The 15217-nt window shown below is 42.2% G+C and overlaps 1 protein-coding gene across 21 annotated transcripts in view; it reads left to right on the top strand.

Moving 5' to 3' along the window:
• Positions 1–15217, top strand: part of PLEKHA5 (pleckstrin homology domain containing A5) — a 742840-nt gene that overhangs the window by 336185 nt on the left and 391438 nt on the right. For all 21 annotated transcript variants that reach the window (XM_086920674.1, XM_086920665.1, XM_086920721.1 and 18 more), the window contains one exon: positions 5043–5501. In XM_086920674.1, the coding sequence (XP_086776800.1) occupies positions 5043–5501 (459 nt within the window). The remainder of the gene's footprint in view (positions 1–5042; positions 5502–15217) is intronic.

Here is a 15217-nt window from a genome sequence, read left to right as displayed (position 1 = left end):
AGCTAGCTTGCGCAGTTGTCTCAGGAGGCCTACACAAGTGCCCACCACCGCCGAGACCTGGGCTGACATAGTGAGATTTGTGTCGATGATTATGCCCAGGCTTTTTACTGCTGTTGCCGGTATTGGGGCGTTACCTAATTCGGATGGCCAAAGGAGGTCGCACCAGGGGCTAGATGACGTTGTGATAGGTAGAACCTCCGTCTTGTCCGGGTTGATCTTCAAAAAATTTGCCGTCATCCAGTTGACTGTAAATTTTAGAATATTCTTCAATTTTTGATCAGCCATAGGGGAATCGCCTATCTGAATGATGATCTGGGTGTCGTCGGCATAATTATATATGTTGCAGTCCATCTGATTCAGAGATGAAATGAGGGGCTGCAGATATGTGTTAAACATCAAGGGGGACAAGGCAGAGCCCTGCGGGACGCCGCATGTGATTTTAGCAGCCTCTGACACCATGTCATCCAGTTGTACTTTCTGAACCCGTCCACCAAGGAACGAGGTCAGCCAGGCGTGGGCCGTGCCCTTGATGCCAAACTCCCCCAACCGCGACAAAAGAAGGTCATGATTGACCGTATCGAATGCCGCGGAGAGGTCGAGTAGCACCAGGGCACAGGGATCTTTATTATCTGTTTTAAGACGTAGGTCATCTAGTACTGATAACATGACTAGTTCCGTGCTGTTGTGGGCTCTAAACCCTGCTTGGTTGGGTTCGAGTAGTGCGTTACTCTCCAGGTGGTGCGAGAGGGCGGACAGCACATGATGTTCTAGTATTTTTGCTAAAAAAGGCAATTGAGATATGGGCCTGTAATTCTTTAGAATCTTGGAATCGGCACCAGCCTTTTTTAGCAGGGGGATCAGTCTCGCTTCTTTAAGAGTAGATGGGACTAGTCCCGAGGTAAGGGAACTATTTAGGAGCGATAAAATGTCCTCCTCAAGGCCTGGCCATGCTTGTTTAAATATCTGCGGGGGGCAAGGGTCCGCTGGGGAGCCTGATTTAACTTGGTTCATCACTTTTGTCAGGGAGTCCTTGGTAAGTAGGGGTAGGGAGGTTAAAGGCTCTGTGATTGCGGGCGGGAGAGTTAGCGGAGTTTCCGGGCAGTCGAATCTAGGAGTGCTTTCGATCTCTATCAGAAGGTCAGATATCTTTGAGGTAAAGAAGGATTGAAATTTATGGCAGTCCTCCTGCGTAAAAGAAGGCGGTTGTTCCTTCTTTTTCCTCAGTTCAGTAAGTACTTGGAAGATTTCCTTCTGAGGGTTAGGTGCTGTGGCAATTCTGCTCTCGTAGAACTCACTTTTTCTAGTTCTGATGGCTTGTTTATACAAGGCGAGCTTTTCCTTGTATAGAGTCTGGCAGTTGAGATCATACCCCTTCCGCCAGGCTCTCTCGCACTGACGCAGGGCCCGTTTTAGGAGTCTCAAATCGTCATTGAACCAAGGGGCGCCTTTGCCTTTTTCCCTGATTTGTATCTTACGAGCTGGGGCTACCACCTCAATTGCAGATTCTAGTTTTTGCGATAGCTTTTGACTGGCCTTCTCTAGGTCATCTTCAGGTAGTCTGTTTAGGTGGGAGGGTTGCAGTAAAGTAGATAGCAAAGTATCCGGATTAATGGAGTTCCATCTTCTCACTACCCGCCATTTGTCGGCTGAGATGCTTTCTTGTTTCGGGAAAGCTAAGCTACCCTGTAAGAGGTAATGGTCTGACCAAATGCAGGGCAATGAAGTGACTGGGCGCAGGGCAGGAACAGAGGTCCATATCAGGTCCAAGGTATGGCCCTTCATGTGTGTTGGGCCTGTCACAATCTGGGTTAATTCTAGTGCGGTCATTGCGTCTTCAAGCTGTTTAGACATAATGTCTCTAATGGGCTCCTCCCAGTGGAGGTTAAAATCGCCCATTACCACAAGACCCTCATATCTTGTACGGAGGTCGTGGACCAGACCCAAGAAAGGTTCTAAAAATGTTGGGGGGGTTTTGGGCGGGCGATATACGATGATTATCGTGAGGCAATTTGTGGGAGAGCAGAACTTGACGCCTAGGATGTCAGCTCCCTCAATGCATTCAGCACAGATAGTTTCTGCTTTAAAGGCATTATTATATAGCAGCGCTACTCCTCCCCCTTTTCTGCCATCTTTTCTGTTATGAGAGATAGCACCAAAGTTGGGTGGGAGGGCGGCCACTAGGTCGGGTGCGGAAGAATCATCCAACCATGTCTCCGTAACTCCTAGAATATCTATATTCCCCTCCTGGAGCAGGGAGAATACCTCTAGATGGTGTTTTTGGAGCGAACGAGTGTTCAGCAAGCTGACGCTCAATGACGTTACCGTTGCTCTCCTTCTCTGATTGTTTTTTTTTTTGGCTGTTTCAGCTGCGGGTTTCAGTATGTTCTCCCGCCTCAGAATCTGCTGTGTAAGTTGGCTGATGGAATAGGTAGTGCTATTAAGCGCAATTAGGTTTTCCTTGGAATACCACAGCGCTGAGCCAAGGGTCCTGGCCCCTGGTCCCGGCCGATCGCGGACGGGCGCAGACGGGCTTGCCTTTGGCGCGCCTTCGGCGCCCCGCCGGCGCCCCCGCTGCGCCCGTCCGCTGCGCTGCCTGTATGAGGGTTCCATTTTATGCCCACGAGGGCGGGAGGGTGGGCGTGGCTAAGTGCTTGCTTCTTAGTCCCCCAGCCTTCTCCTCATCTAATATGGCCGCCGCTAATAGTCCTACCTCGAGGTCAGTGACCAGGGAGCAGGGATAGCTTAGGATAGGAAAGCAGATAGATTTTGAAAAGCAGGACCCGGCTTTCCGCCTCAGGACACTGCAGAACAGAGCGTTTTAGGCAGAGGGTAGGTGCTGTGCAAAATAGCAGTATTCACAGTGCAAAACACGCTGTGCTGTCATTATCGATAACTCCTATAAATACAGGGTGTTTATAGTACAAAATCTATAGTATGTCAGGGGATCTCATTAACTTGTGTGGTACTAGCCTAAAATTATATTATCTTAATTGGAGCCTTTGCGATTTAGTTTCTATTACTATACTGTGTTGAGAAAACAGTTGTACATCGGTAGCTGAAGTCTGAGGAATGAAGCAGTGTTGAAAGTCGTCATCATATTTAGCAAGTGACAGCTAGGTAGGTGCTCTGAGGTAGAACTCCCCACGAGGCCATGTAGCCCCTGGCCCCAATCTGGTCCTACTAGTAGTCCATGCTCCTCCCAACCTATTTGAGCCATGTACGCCCACCAGGATGGGTGCCTGCCCTGTAGTTGGCTCCTTGGTTTGCCTGAACAGCTAGATAGATGGCTATTGAATGGCGGAGATCCATGCTGTGCACTGCAGCAGGGCAGTCTCACTATTGGCCCCGTCCCGCTTCACACTAGAACTCAATAGAGCTTCTCAGTTGACCATAAGCAGCCTGGTGGTCTGAGTAGGTTGTGTGGCTTCCCACATGTGTTAAAAAAGGCTTTGAGATTGCTTGTGTAATGGCCATGGGCTCAATGCCCTCCCTTGCAGCCTTACCCAAACACATGCCTGCCCATAATTGTGTCGTGACCAGCCTCGAAGATGCAGGCTCTATGGGCTTTAAAGAGGACAGTTAGAGGAAATGGACCTAGGCACACCCTCTTTAAAAAACTATTTCCACAATAAATGCGTAGGTCCTACGTCCCATAGGGGTCAAAAGACATTTGGAAAGATTGCCTAACCCACAACATATTGTGGCATGCTTCATCATAGGCAATGTAGCCACACCAGGGTTAGGTGAATACCACCCTGGTGGACTCAACCAATCATAGGAGGTATTAGATAAGAAGATGCTGGATGATAGCAAGGACCCTATGTATAATAGATTATATCTGAAGGTATACCCTTAAGGGATTTCCCTTATTCTGCGAGTACCCCAAATATGATTAAAAATAAAGAGTTTGGATGTTTGATGATGGTCAATGGGTTCATCCAGCCAATAGATTTTGACAACATGTTTTGTCCGCTTTCAAATAGCCTTAGGTGTCTGTGGCCATCTACAAGGCTCCTACAATCCATGCCTATTTTTTGCCCTTATTTCTTGCACATTTATGAGGCATAAGAATCTTATACCTGCAGATATTTTTGTTAAACCGCTGAATCCATGCCTTCATCCAGCAGCTTCTTATCTAAGAACTCCTGTGATTGGTCCCCGCCAGGGTGGTATTCACCTACTTTAGTGTGGACTGATTGCCTATGAAAAATAAAGTACAATAAATTGTGGGTGAGGTGACCTTTCCAAATATATATTGATCCCTAATGGACTTAGGAGTAACAATACTCTTTATGTCTTTATGTCCCTGTAAGAAATTTATTGTGATTGAGTAGTCCAGCTGGAGGGAGTGTCTTTCGCGGATGACCTGGATAGACGCTCAGCAAGAGGGGAGTGCCCATCCTTCATTGTTCACTATCTCCATGGTGCTCATGGAAGCAGCCATGTTGTCAACGTGGACTCTCAAAGAGAAAATCTAGTGTGTACGACTATTGGATATACTATTTAGTGATTTGGAGGCCATTGTTAATGAGGAAAATGTTTCCCTCAAACAAGTATAAATCAAACTGAACACATTGCACAATATTAAATTTGCGATTCTGTGCCTGCAGCCAAAAAATACAGTTGTGAAATACACTCCATGCAACTTCTTAGAAGTATGCCATATCTCATAATGGCTGTCGTTAAAACGTATTGATGAAGTACCTATATGTTTAACTTCAGTTGCAACTCCCAAAGCACTGACTACCTTATCTAGTGTTGCGTTCAGTGAGGGCTGTGGCGGCTTACCAGGCCAGCTGACTGTTGTAGGAATGGCTTCCTTCGCTTGTGGACTCCGATTAGTACATCTGATGATTCAAATACATAAATTGTCTAGTCATTCTTTGTGACTACATTTAAATAAATGTTTTATGGCTCCGCTTACCTATTGAATTAATTGGTTTTATTAATCAATGACATTTGCCCTCATGCCTTTATTCCAGTACCTGTTGAACTCTGCTAAAACATTTTAAATAAATGTTTCGATTTTTTTTCTGTTTCAGAGTGGACAGAATAAAATCTGAAAATACACTGCCTCAAGAAAGAAATAACATTTTAAATCACAAATTACTCATTAAACCGGAGGTACAAAATAATCACAAAAACAAGGAAGTAGTAACCAAAATTGAAGAAAAGAAAGCTTTGGAAGCTGAAAAGTATGGCTTTCAGAAAGATGGCCAAGAGAGACCACTAACTAAAATAAACAGTGTAAAGGTGCAGTCTTCTCCCTTGGAATACGAGAACCCCATTCCCGGGGGGCCTTATAGGACCCAGCATGTGAATGGCCCGGAAAATTTTGTCCCCGATGGTCGCCTTTTAGACGGTGGTAGTGGAGACCATCAACGGGCTATCCCCTCGCATGGGGAACCTGTCCGGATCATACAGAGAACCAATTCTATGCAGCAGTTGGAGCAGTGGATAAGGACTCAGAAAGATAAAGGACAAGAGGAGGAGCCAAGGGGGTGAGTAACCTGTTCAGTTGTGCTTCCTCTCGAACCCTGCAAACAGTATTTACAACGATGATCAGTGTTGATGCTTTGTAGGAACAGCCATTTTTTCTGAACCACTGTATTTACGTTTTCTAGGATGTACGAGTATACATAAATGACTTTTAATATATTTTTGCCTTCCTAGCATAATCTTAATTCCTTTCACTCACTCAGAGGCTGCTATGTTTATTGAAGCTAATAATGGTCCTCCAAAGAGCATGCTGAGATCTGTGGTGCCTTGGTTATTTGCTTGTGATTAGAGAAAAGCAAGATCCATATTGTAGATTCCTACTTATTGTCGTTGATGCCTTTTAAAAGTAACTTTAAAAAAAAGACTTCCCAGGTCATCCAGTTACCGTGAACTAATCCGTTACTCACGAGAATGTCAGCATCTAATTAACTATTGGAAGTTAAGGAGATAGGTCCCGGGACGTGGGGTAGGCTGGACCGTATATATATTAGAAAAACAAGTGCCACCCCCACTACTATTCAGTGCTCTTTACTTCGAGCAAACAAATCAAGAAATGAATCACCGATCTGTTTGGTACATTTATTTATACCTGTTGTTTAGAAAGTTCAAAATTTAGGCTTAAACGAGTTGTCCGAGGAAGACACTCAACATATAACCAATACTAGACAAAAGAGAAAGAAAATATATTTGACAAAATTCACAAAAACAATTTCACACAAGGGAGAACACACAACTAGTGTGATACACATTTCATAATGAATGGTCATTTAGCAATATTCATTTAGCAACATTAATTTCATGCTTTAACATTCATTAAAGTAATCGGAACATTAGCTCATCCAAACAATATGTATTCAATGAAGGAGACACGTTCTAGGTAAACCATGGAAGAATGCAGACAAATTAATCAAACAACCAGTTGAAACAAGAAAACAATTATGTGTTCTCTGCGTATTCCTCCAATGATGGCATCATTGGAGGAATACGCAGAGAACACATAATTGTTTTCTTGTTTCAACTGGTTGTTTGATTAATTTGTCTGCATTCTTCCATGGTTTACCTAGAACGTGTCTCCTTCATTGAATACATATTGTTTGGATGAGCTAATGTTCCGATTACTTTAATGAAACAAGAAAACAATTGTGTTCTCTGCGTATTCCTCCAATGATGGCATCATTGGAGGAATACGCAGAGAACACATAATTGTTTTCTTGTTTCAACTGGTTGTTTGATTAATTTGTCTGCATTCTTCCATGGTTTACCTAGAACGTGTCTCCTTCATTGAATACATATTGTTTGGATGAGCTAATGTTCCGATTACTTTAATGAATGTTAAAGCATGAAATTAATGTTGCTAAATGAATATTGCTAAATGACCATTCATTATGAAATGTGTATCACACTAGTTGTGTGTTCTCCCTTGTGTGAAATTGTTTTTGTGAATTTTGTCAAATATATTTTCTTTCTCTTTTGTCTAGTATTGGTTATATGTTGAGTGTCTTCCTCGGACAACTCGTTTAAGCCTAAATTTTGAACTTTCTAAACAACAGGTATAAATAAATGTACCAAACAGATCGGTGATTCATTTCTTGATTTGTTTGCTCGAAGTAAAGAGCACTGAATAGTAGTGGGGGTGGCACTTGTTTTTCTAATAAGCATCTAATTAACAGCACAGTTTCGTGTGAATTCCTTTTCAAACCAGTGAATTTAGGTCAGTGCCAAATCATGTGATAAATTGCTTAATATGAGTAGTAAGTATTCCAGGGAAACAGCGGGTCAGTTTTGGAATATGTTGGTATGTATAACAAGCATTGGCATAGCCAATAGGTCTCGCCTTTGGGACCTGATAAGTGTTTAGCCATGCAGCACATTATCTTTCCTGGTTGCTGTGCCGCCAGGGATTGAATAGCCATACAATTACTACACACTGGTTCATGCTTGTCTCTATGTGAGCGTCTATTTCCTTGGTGGCATTTGGGAATTAAAAGCAACAATGGGGGGGGGGGGGGGGGGGGGTGAATGGAATGCAACTAAGGGAGGGTGGAAGAGAACTGAAAGCAACGTTGGTAGGATGAGGGGAATTGAAAGTGCCAATGGGTGGGTGGGGTTGAAAACATGGTACCCGAAACTAATGGTCACACGTGCATCATGGCAATCTTATGATATGCAGGTACTGTGTAGCAATTAGTCCGGGGATATATTGTTAACAAAGATGGATACAATGCTACCTAAACACTTTTGCGGACTACTTATGAAAATCCTCACACAAAACTGCGCCTACTAAATGACACAAAACTGCGCCTACTAAATGTTGATATTTATCTACAGTGACGCTTGCCGGTCATTGGAAGGCAGTATGCAAACCTCGAATTGTCACCTTTCAATTGCCTGTTTCAGCATTTCACTGTTAAACTGTTTCTGATGAAGTGGAACCTTTGCCCAGACTGTGCTATTGATGCGTAAAAAAGGCAAGGTACTGTAACCAGATATGGCACATAATCTGCCTTTACTTTTCACATAATTTAGTCCACTACACCGCACAATTTGATCCTCTTCTGTCGCCCTGCTTGTATCTCGCTCACACAACCAAGCAGTCATGTGGGAGTTTCGAGTTCATAAGCATAATGAATTTGTAAGCTGTAAGAGGTGATGCTGTATTACGTTTTGAGGTAGTGATCTGGGATAGAGCCTATATAAATAGGATTTAGGTAGTTGAGCCCTCTGCTATATACTGGCCAGTGTCAATGGAGGATACCATCATGCATGATGGGACCCGCAGTACAGCAGCTTCTAGGCATGGGGAACAAGTGTTTACACCAGAAAGCAACCCTAGAAAGGGTTTGTAGCGCTATAAAATAGGTGCACATATAACACAAATGCACCCACCAATGCTGGAAACCGAAGACTCAGCACCGTTTGAGCCCAATGGGCATTGCGCACCTGGATGCTGTGCAAGAGGGCAGCTACACAGAGAGAAGGTAAAGGAAGAGTGGCGAAGGGTTCTTTCCTGTAGCAAAAGTTGACTTGCCATGCGCCCCTACCCTTGGCTAACAAGCATGTAAAAATAAAGTGCAATGCCACTCATCCTGGTGCACAAAAGGTACTTACGAGGGATAGGAAAATGAATCACTTGACCTCGGGGGTAAACTGATGTTTTAAAAATATGTTCAGCCCCACCTGAACATCTTGCGATTCTGGGCAAATCACTCAATCTCCCCATACCTAAAAGACTTAAATAAAATCCCTTTTTTAAAAGTAGCTGGTGACCATATAGACGTTCCAATTCCTAGGGGCACCAGTTTGCGCTCTATAAAACTGGAGGAAAAAAACCTGAATCAATTATGTTGGCTGTATTTGTTTATTTCCGTTTAGCCATCTTCTCTAAATGCTGTACAAGACATTAGGTCGGTTCGGTTATCAGAGTGGTCCATCGCCCCTTCATCACAAATAGCTTCCCACTAGACATCAATAATAGGACAAGGAAACAATGAATACTGCAGGGCGAAAACTAACGTCACTGGAAAGAAGCTGCCCGGGCAACATCCCAGCAGGCAGCAGAGAGCATGTGTGAGAGGTTTCCACGTTTAAGCCTGGTTGTAAAACTACTAGTCCATTCAGACATCAATTATAATTAATTAGTAAAAGAATTGCAACGTCAGGGAAGCTTCACCTCGAAGAACTGACAGCGGGAAGGTTCGCAGAATAAACGCTCGGGAAATAAAGTGCCATTCCTCAAGTTAGGTAGGAGGCACAAAAAATTGTTCATGTGAATACGGCGACAGTGGCATTGCGCAGGCCAATGAAGGGCTGCACATGACACTGCTGTGCAATCGCAACACCCGATCCAGTAAACTGAAAGTGCGGCATGGGTGCGCTTAAAAAATGTTAATGTAAATACCACGAACCGTGTCAGAGAAGGGCCGCGCATGACACCTCAAATCAATCACGGTACCTGCACCATTAAACTGAAAGTGCGGTATGGGTGCCTTTTAAAAAGAAGCCGGGGAGTGGTGCATGCGCTTGTGCCCGCCGCTGCATGCGAACAACAGATGGCACGCTTCTCGTAACCGTAGACCAAGGCCGTATACATTTGCTGGGAAAGGTGGAACATGCACCCACCTTTGCCCAATTGCTTGCTGTCTTCGCAGGCAAAGCCCAATAGAAAAAAGCAACAAAAGACACACGCACAAGCGTGTGAAAAGTTCAGATTGCTTCCAAGAGGTCGTGTTCCTAGAGTAGCGCATGCGCGCTCCACTAGTCTCGACCTAAAAAACTAGTGAGTAAAATTCCGAGTATGCCCCGTTTCTAACTCCACCCCAACTGGCCCTATTCGATTCATGCTGCAGATAAAATACTGAAATTCCGGAAAGTTGTTATAATTTGGTAGTGCTTGTGTATGCACAGATTGGCATTGATTTTTAAATTTGTCCTGTCATGAGGATTGTTTAACTAAAAAAGTTGTACTTGCTGTTCCATTGATGCCTCTATTCCCATTTCATCCGCTTTACCCAGGATGCATAAAAAAAGGTCTGGTTGAGCTGAATGAGTAAAGAAAATAGTGTGTTTTTTTAAAACAAAAGTGTTTTTTGTCATTGATGTAGTGCTGTAAGCGTACAGGATTTTTTTCTCAAATTAGCGTAACCATTTTTGGTGATCCTTTGGCGGAACCCAAGTATTTAATTAAAAGGTGTTTAATGGCGGCCTGGATATAATTTTACACCAGCTAATTAACGCTTGCAGTTTATTGCTTTAATCACCTCTTCCACTGCAGTTATTTCTTGTAGTCTTTCTACTACCAGGGGCCCATATATATATAGTGTTTTCTCCCCCAGAGGCTGGATTCCTGCAAAAGGCATGTCTCGCTTTTTGCGTACATACATCCAATTATCCCTCTTATGATGTTGGGGTGATGAGTCATCCAGATAAAGGGGAATCTTTTTTTTTATTATTATGGCTGGTGGAGTCTATTAAGCATTATTGGCTATGCCATCCCTTGAGTCTACTGCTGAAACCTCCATGAACCTCGTGGGCACCGCTGCGCAAAAGACGCTCGCCTGCCTGACTGACTCACTGCTCGATTACAAAGGAACAGATGTGTGAGCCCTACCTGGTGATCCCAACTCACTCATCAGATATGCATATGCTGTACAAAAGTGTCTTCGACTGTAGTTATTCAGAATGGGTCATACTTCCATCGATTTGCAAGTCCTTCATATCCTTGCAGTGGACTCCGACACTTCCAAGGAGACCTGGATTGTAATGTGACTGGCTGCCCTTTCAACAGTCTCTTCATGTCTGAAGCATGCGTGTGTCGGCTGCTCTCTTCATAGGTGACAGGCGGACGCCTATAAGTTTTCTGAGCCATGTTGAAAATAACAAATTGGATTTATAGCCTTTGATGAAAATCCTTTTTAATGAAATATTTGAAGTTGTGGCGCAGGCAGGAGTTATATAGAAAAAATGATTCCACCTGGTTACTTGCAGTGTAAGTGCCACGTGCATTACTGGAATTGACCTGCAGCTGCTAAATCTGACCCAAACTATAATAGAGGCTTTCACTCCATGTCATGTGTGTAGTATAGGAGCTTCAGATTTATGAAGACAATGTTTATATTGCTCAAATCTCCCACATGGTGCAGACCTTTATCAACAATATTCAATGTGGTGTCTGAGCTGGTAATTAAAGTCACTGCGAAGAATTAATTAGTAAGCAAGTCCCAGAAGGTAAAACCGATGTTACTCAAATTGCCAAATTACTTTTTAAATATTTCCAGAACGTTGAAATTATAGGACCTCAGTTATATTGATGTGGATGAAAATGATGAGTTTCTTTTGTATTTCAGCCGTTCATATTATTACTTAAGCCACATTCTACTCGTTTTTGTCTATCATTCCATGCTGAACAGAGAGTAGCGATACTTAGCTGAGACTGCAGTGGGAACTGTCCAGACAAATTATCAGGTCAGGTCTGCTCTAGATGAACACATAGCGTGGCATGTGGGATAGTTGTTGTATTAGACTTCCTTTAAATGGAAAAAGCATGTTTGACACCTATACTTATGTTTTTTAAACAGTTCTCATTAGTAATAGCATATTTTTTCTATTTATTAGAGAACTCTGTGTAACAATATGCCATTTTTTAACAGCCCCATTAATAAAATAGCCTGTGTGAAGAAATGGAGGAAGATCTGGGATCCCTGGCGGAAATACCGAGGAACGGGAGGGGGGAGGAACGGGGGGGGGGGGTGAGGAGTTACATAGGTGGTGATGGTTGTTCGCGCTTTGATCTGCCCGTGTATGTACAAGGAACTGCCAACTATCTCCTGCTGATTGTACACTGCTATGTATTTTATGTACCTGTGAGCAAAGTTAATAAAAAGATTTCACAAATAAAAATAAAATAGCCATACAAAAGATTCTCTGGGTTTACATCTGTGTTCAGCATTTTTATTAAAGAGAGCTATAAGGTAGTTTAAAACTGGGGGAAGAAATAGATTTCACAAATAAAAATAAAATAGCCATACAAAAGATTCTCTGGGTATACATCTGTGTTCAGCATTTTTATTAAAGAGAGCTATAAGGTAGTTTAAAACTGGGGGAAGAAATTGCAAGCATGGGAATTGTTTGGTCATTTGCTGCCCCTTCTAACCAGCGTTTTTATGATTTATATGCTTTACTTTCATTTAATTTCGGCTAGGCCAATTGAGGCTAGCAGAGCTATTGTCTTTATCCTGTAAGACTGGAGGGCCATAGTCTCCTGTTAGTGGCTCGATCGCCCATATACTTAAAAATAATCTATTAGTTTGTCTATTACCCTTATTATGAGTAAGGCCCTAAATCCATATTAAAACATATACTTCTAACTACATTGGGATGATTTAGACCATGTTATCAAACATTCAAGCCCTGTAGTTAATATGCAGAACTAATTCATTTAATAATTGGTCAGTATATTAGATAGCTATATTACATATAAATGGCATTCATATGTGCATTGAGTATGTTGGAAATTAGTTTTAGAGATTACACCATAATTCATGAATACAATATTTTTATTGTATCTGCAGGTATGATTCAGTAATTTACCTTTACATTTTCATTTTTTAAGTCAGTCACAAGTATTTTAAATCAGCCAGCACATTTTCCCTGTGCCCCTTTAAAGACAATGGCTCTTTCTTGGATGTTTGAAGTCTTGTATTAGAGGTCTGTGTCTCTAGCACAAGTTCATCATGTGGGCTATGAACTACCCAAAAACATCTTTGTGGTTTGTATAAATGTCTCACTGCAGTCTGAGATGGTGTCTGTACCTTGAGCCGTATGGTATTGGTCAAATATTAATAAAGTGAGCATGACCGACCTTAATGGCCAAATGTTCAAATAAACCATTAATTTGTGAAGGCTATTATGCCCATCAGTGTAACTACAAAAGATGAAATAATAAATTCATCTTGAATTGGAATAACCATAAGACATTTTCATGAAGTTTAAAGAAAAACCGTGATCACCAATTTCTGAAGTAGGAATATAAGTGGTGTGACATTTTATACGCTGCTCATGCAACAACAATGAGTCTCGTAACTTGTGTTGGCAAGAATTATGACATGACTGATGTATTTAGAAGGCTGTCTTTAAAACATACAACGTTTGAAGTCAATCTAGAAAGGTTTGGAATTCTAAATGCCTCCTAAAGTCCTTTTTTTAAATTCATATTTTAACCATTTGGGGGAGGACAGTGACTTTGCTGCTGCTTTGGAGGGCACTTTTGCACAGGTCTATTTCAATAAATCCACTAGTATTCATGTGGCACCTTTGCTAAATCTTCCTCACCTAGATATTTAAAAACCTTTATCTAGTTTCCCCTCCACTTTTCCCCACAGTCTTTCATTTAATCCCACTCCAATTGTTTAATATACTTTAAAAACAGAAAATATCTGGCATCCTGCCCTTTGTGCCTTCCATACTTTCTGCCAGCCTCTAGCCTTTCTCGATTCCAGAGCGGGGTGCCAGTACCATGCTGAGGGGATCTTTAAAAACATGGTTAACATTTACTGCTGACTGTGTTTCCATGTCAGTCAATGGGTATGCTCAGACTATGGCTGATCGTTATGATAACAGATGTGCCGCTCTCATTCTCTAGCCTCCCTTATTCTCTAGCCTGCCTTGGTTCTGTGGAGAAACTACAAGAATACCCAGTGAAAAGAAATGTTTTAATACAATTGCATTGGTAGGTATTTGGCAATCATTGTCGCGATCCAAACTCTGGGGATTGCATTTGAGGCAGTAATCAAAATGTTAATAGCCCCATTCCCCGCATACACACAAACTAAGTGCAAGAATTTCACCCATGGATAGAATGAGATGTTGGCAGCATTCAGGAGTAGTGGAGAACTCTTACCAGCCCCTCTTACAGATTGAACAAAGGAGGGAACTGCAGTGGATTCTGAGGTGCACCCACAGCAAAAATGAGCATGCTTTTTCTGCAAGGTAAGAATGGAAGCAACCTTTATAGTTTATCACTAAGTCCCATTTGGATCTCCAGAGGACCCAGTGTTAAGTTGGTTCAGAAGCATCAGCTACATCCAGATGCTACAGAGGACGAAAACAGTACATACAAGGGTGACTGTCTTGGTGCTACAACACTTATAAAAATACAGAAGTGCACAAAGAAGTCTACTGTTTTAGTGTACAATCCAATGTAATAATCTTTTTATTACAGACTCGAGGTTTTTATAATGGATGTTTTATTCTTTGCACAGACATTCACATTCTCTGGTCGTGATGTTGTCTTCAGTACAAACAAGCAACTAACCCGTGTTTCGTCCAAGGACTTTCTCAAGGCTGTAGAGAATATTCAAGTCAAGGTGGATGATATCCAGCTCATGGACAAAGAAAAGCTTCACTAAAAGAGAACGGTATAGTCACATACTGCGTGTATTCGAAGACCAACAGGATTAAGAACTGCAGGACCTAAATAAGCCTCAATGATATTTGAAGGTAGTGGGATGCAAAAAGTCGTAAGGAAAAGTTAGTATGGCAGCGCAGGATGTTGACAAACCTTGTATTTTGATGCGGCTTCCCTGGTGTCTGTGTCAGAAACACGCAGTATGTGACCATACGGATCTCTTTAAGTGAAGCTTTTCTTTGCCCATGAGCTGAATATCCTCAATTATGCCTGTGAATGTTCTCTACAGCATTGAGAAAGTCTTTGGATGAAACGCGTGTCGGCTGCCTGTTTGTACTGAAGACAACGTTAATCAGACCAGATCAACCAGAGAATATGAATGTCTGTGCAAATAATAAAACACCCATTATATAAACCTCTAGTCTGTAATAAGATTATTATATCAGGTTGTACAATATAACAGTGTTCTTCTTGGTGTGCTTCAGTATTTTGTTCATTTTCTACTCCTGTGCTGGGGTTCCTGTGTTCTTGCTACTACAGCCTGGGTTCCAATGTTTTTATAGCAAGAAAGCACCATATCAAGATTGAGTTTGCTACTCTTATCGACATCCTCCAATTTATTTGTGCAGTTTTTGATGGGTGTTTTTGGGCATAGCCACCACTGCTTAGTTCATCTTATACAGGGGGTTTGGGTAGGGGTCCACATATTGGCTTTGGCTTCTCTTTCATTACATTACATTAAGGGCTGTCCCTCAAGTTATTTTTTTCCCTGTGGCGGACTCTTTTCTAACCAGATTCCATGTACATAAGTCAATT

Source organism: Lissotriton vulgaris, chromosome 1_1 (genome assembly GCF_964263255.1).
Source record: "Lissotriton vulgaris chromosome 1_1, aLisVul1.2, whole genome shotgun sequence".
NCBI classification, from domain to species: domain Eukaryota; kingdom Metazoa; phylum Chordata; class Amphibia; order Caudata; family Salamandridae; genus Lissotriton; species Lissotriton vulgaris.
Note: the sequence above shows the minus strand (reverse complement) of the source record. Positions and strands in the feature narration are given on the sequence as shown.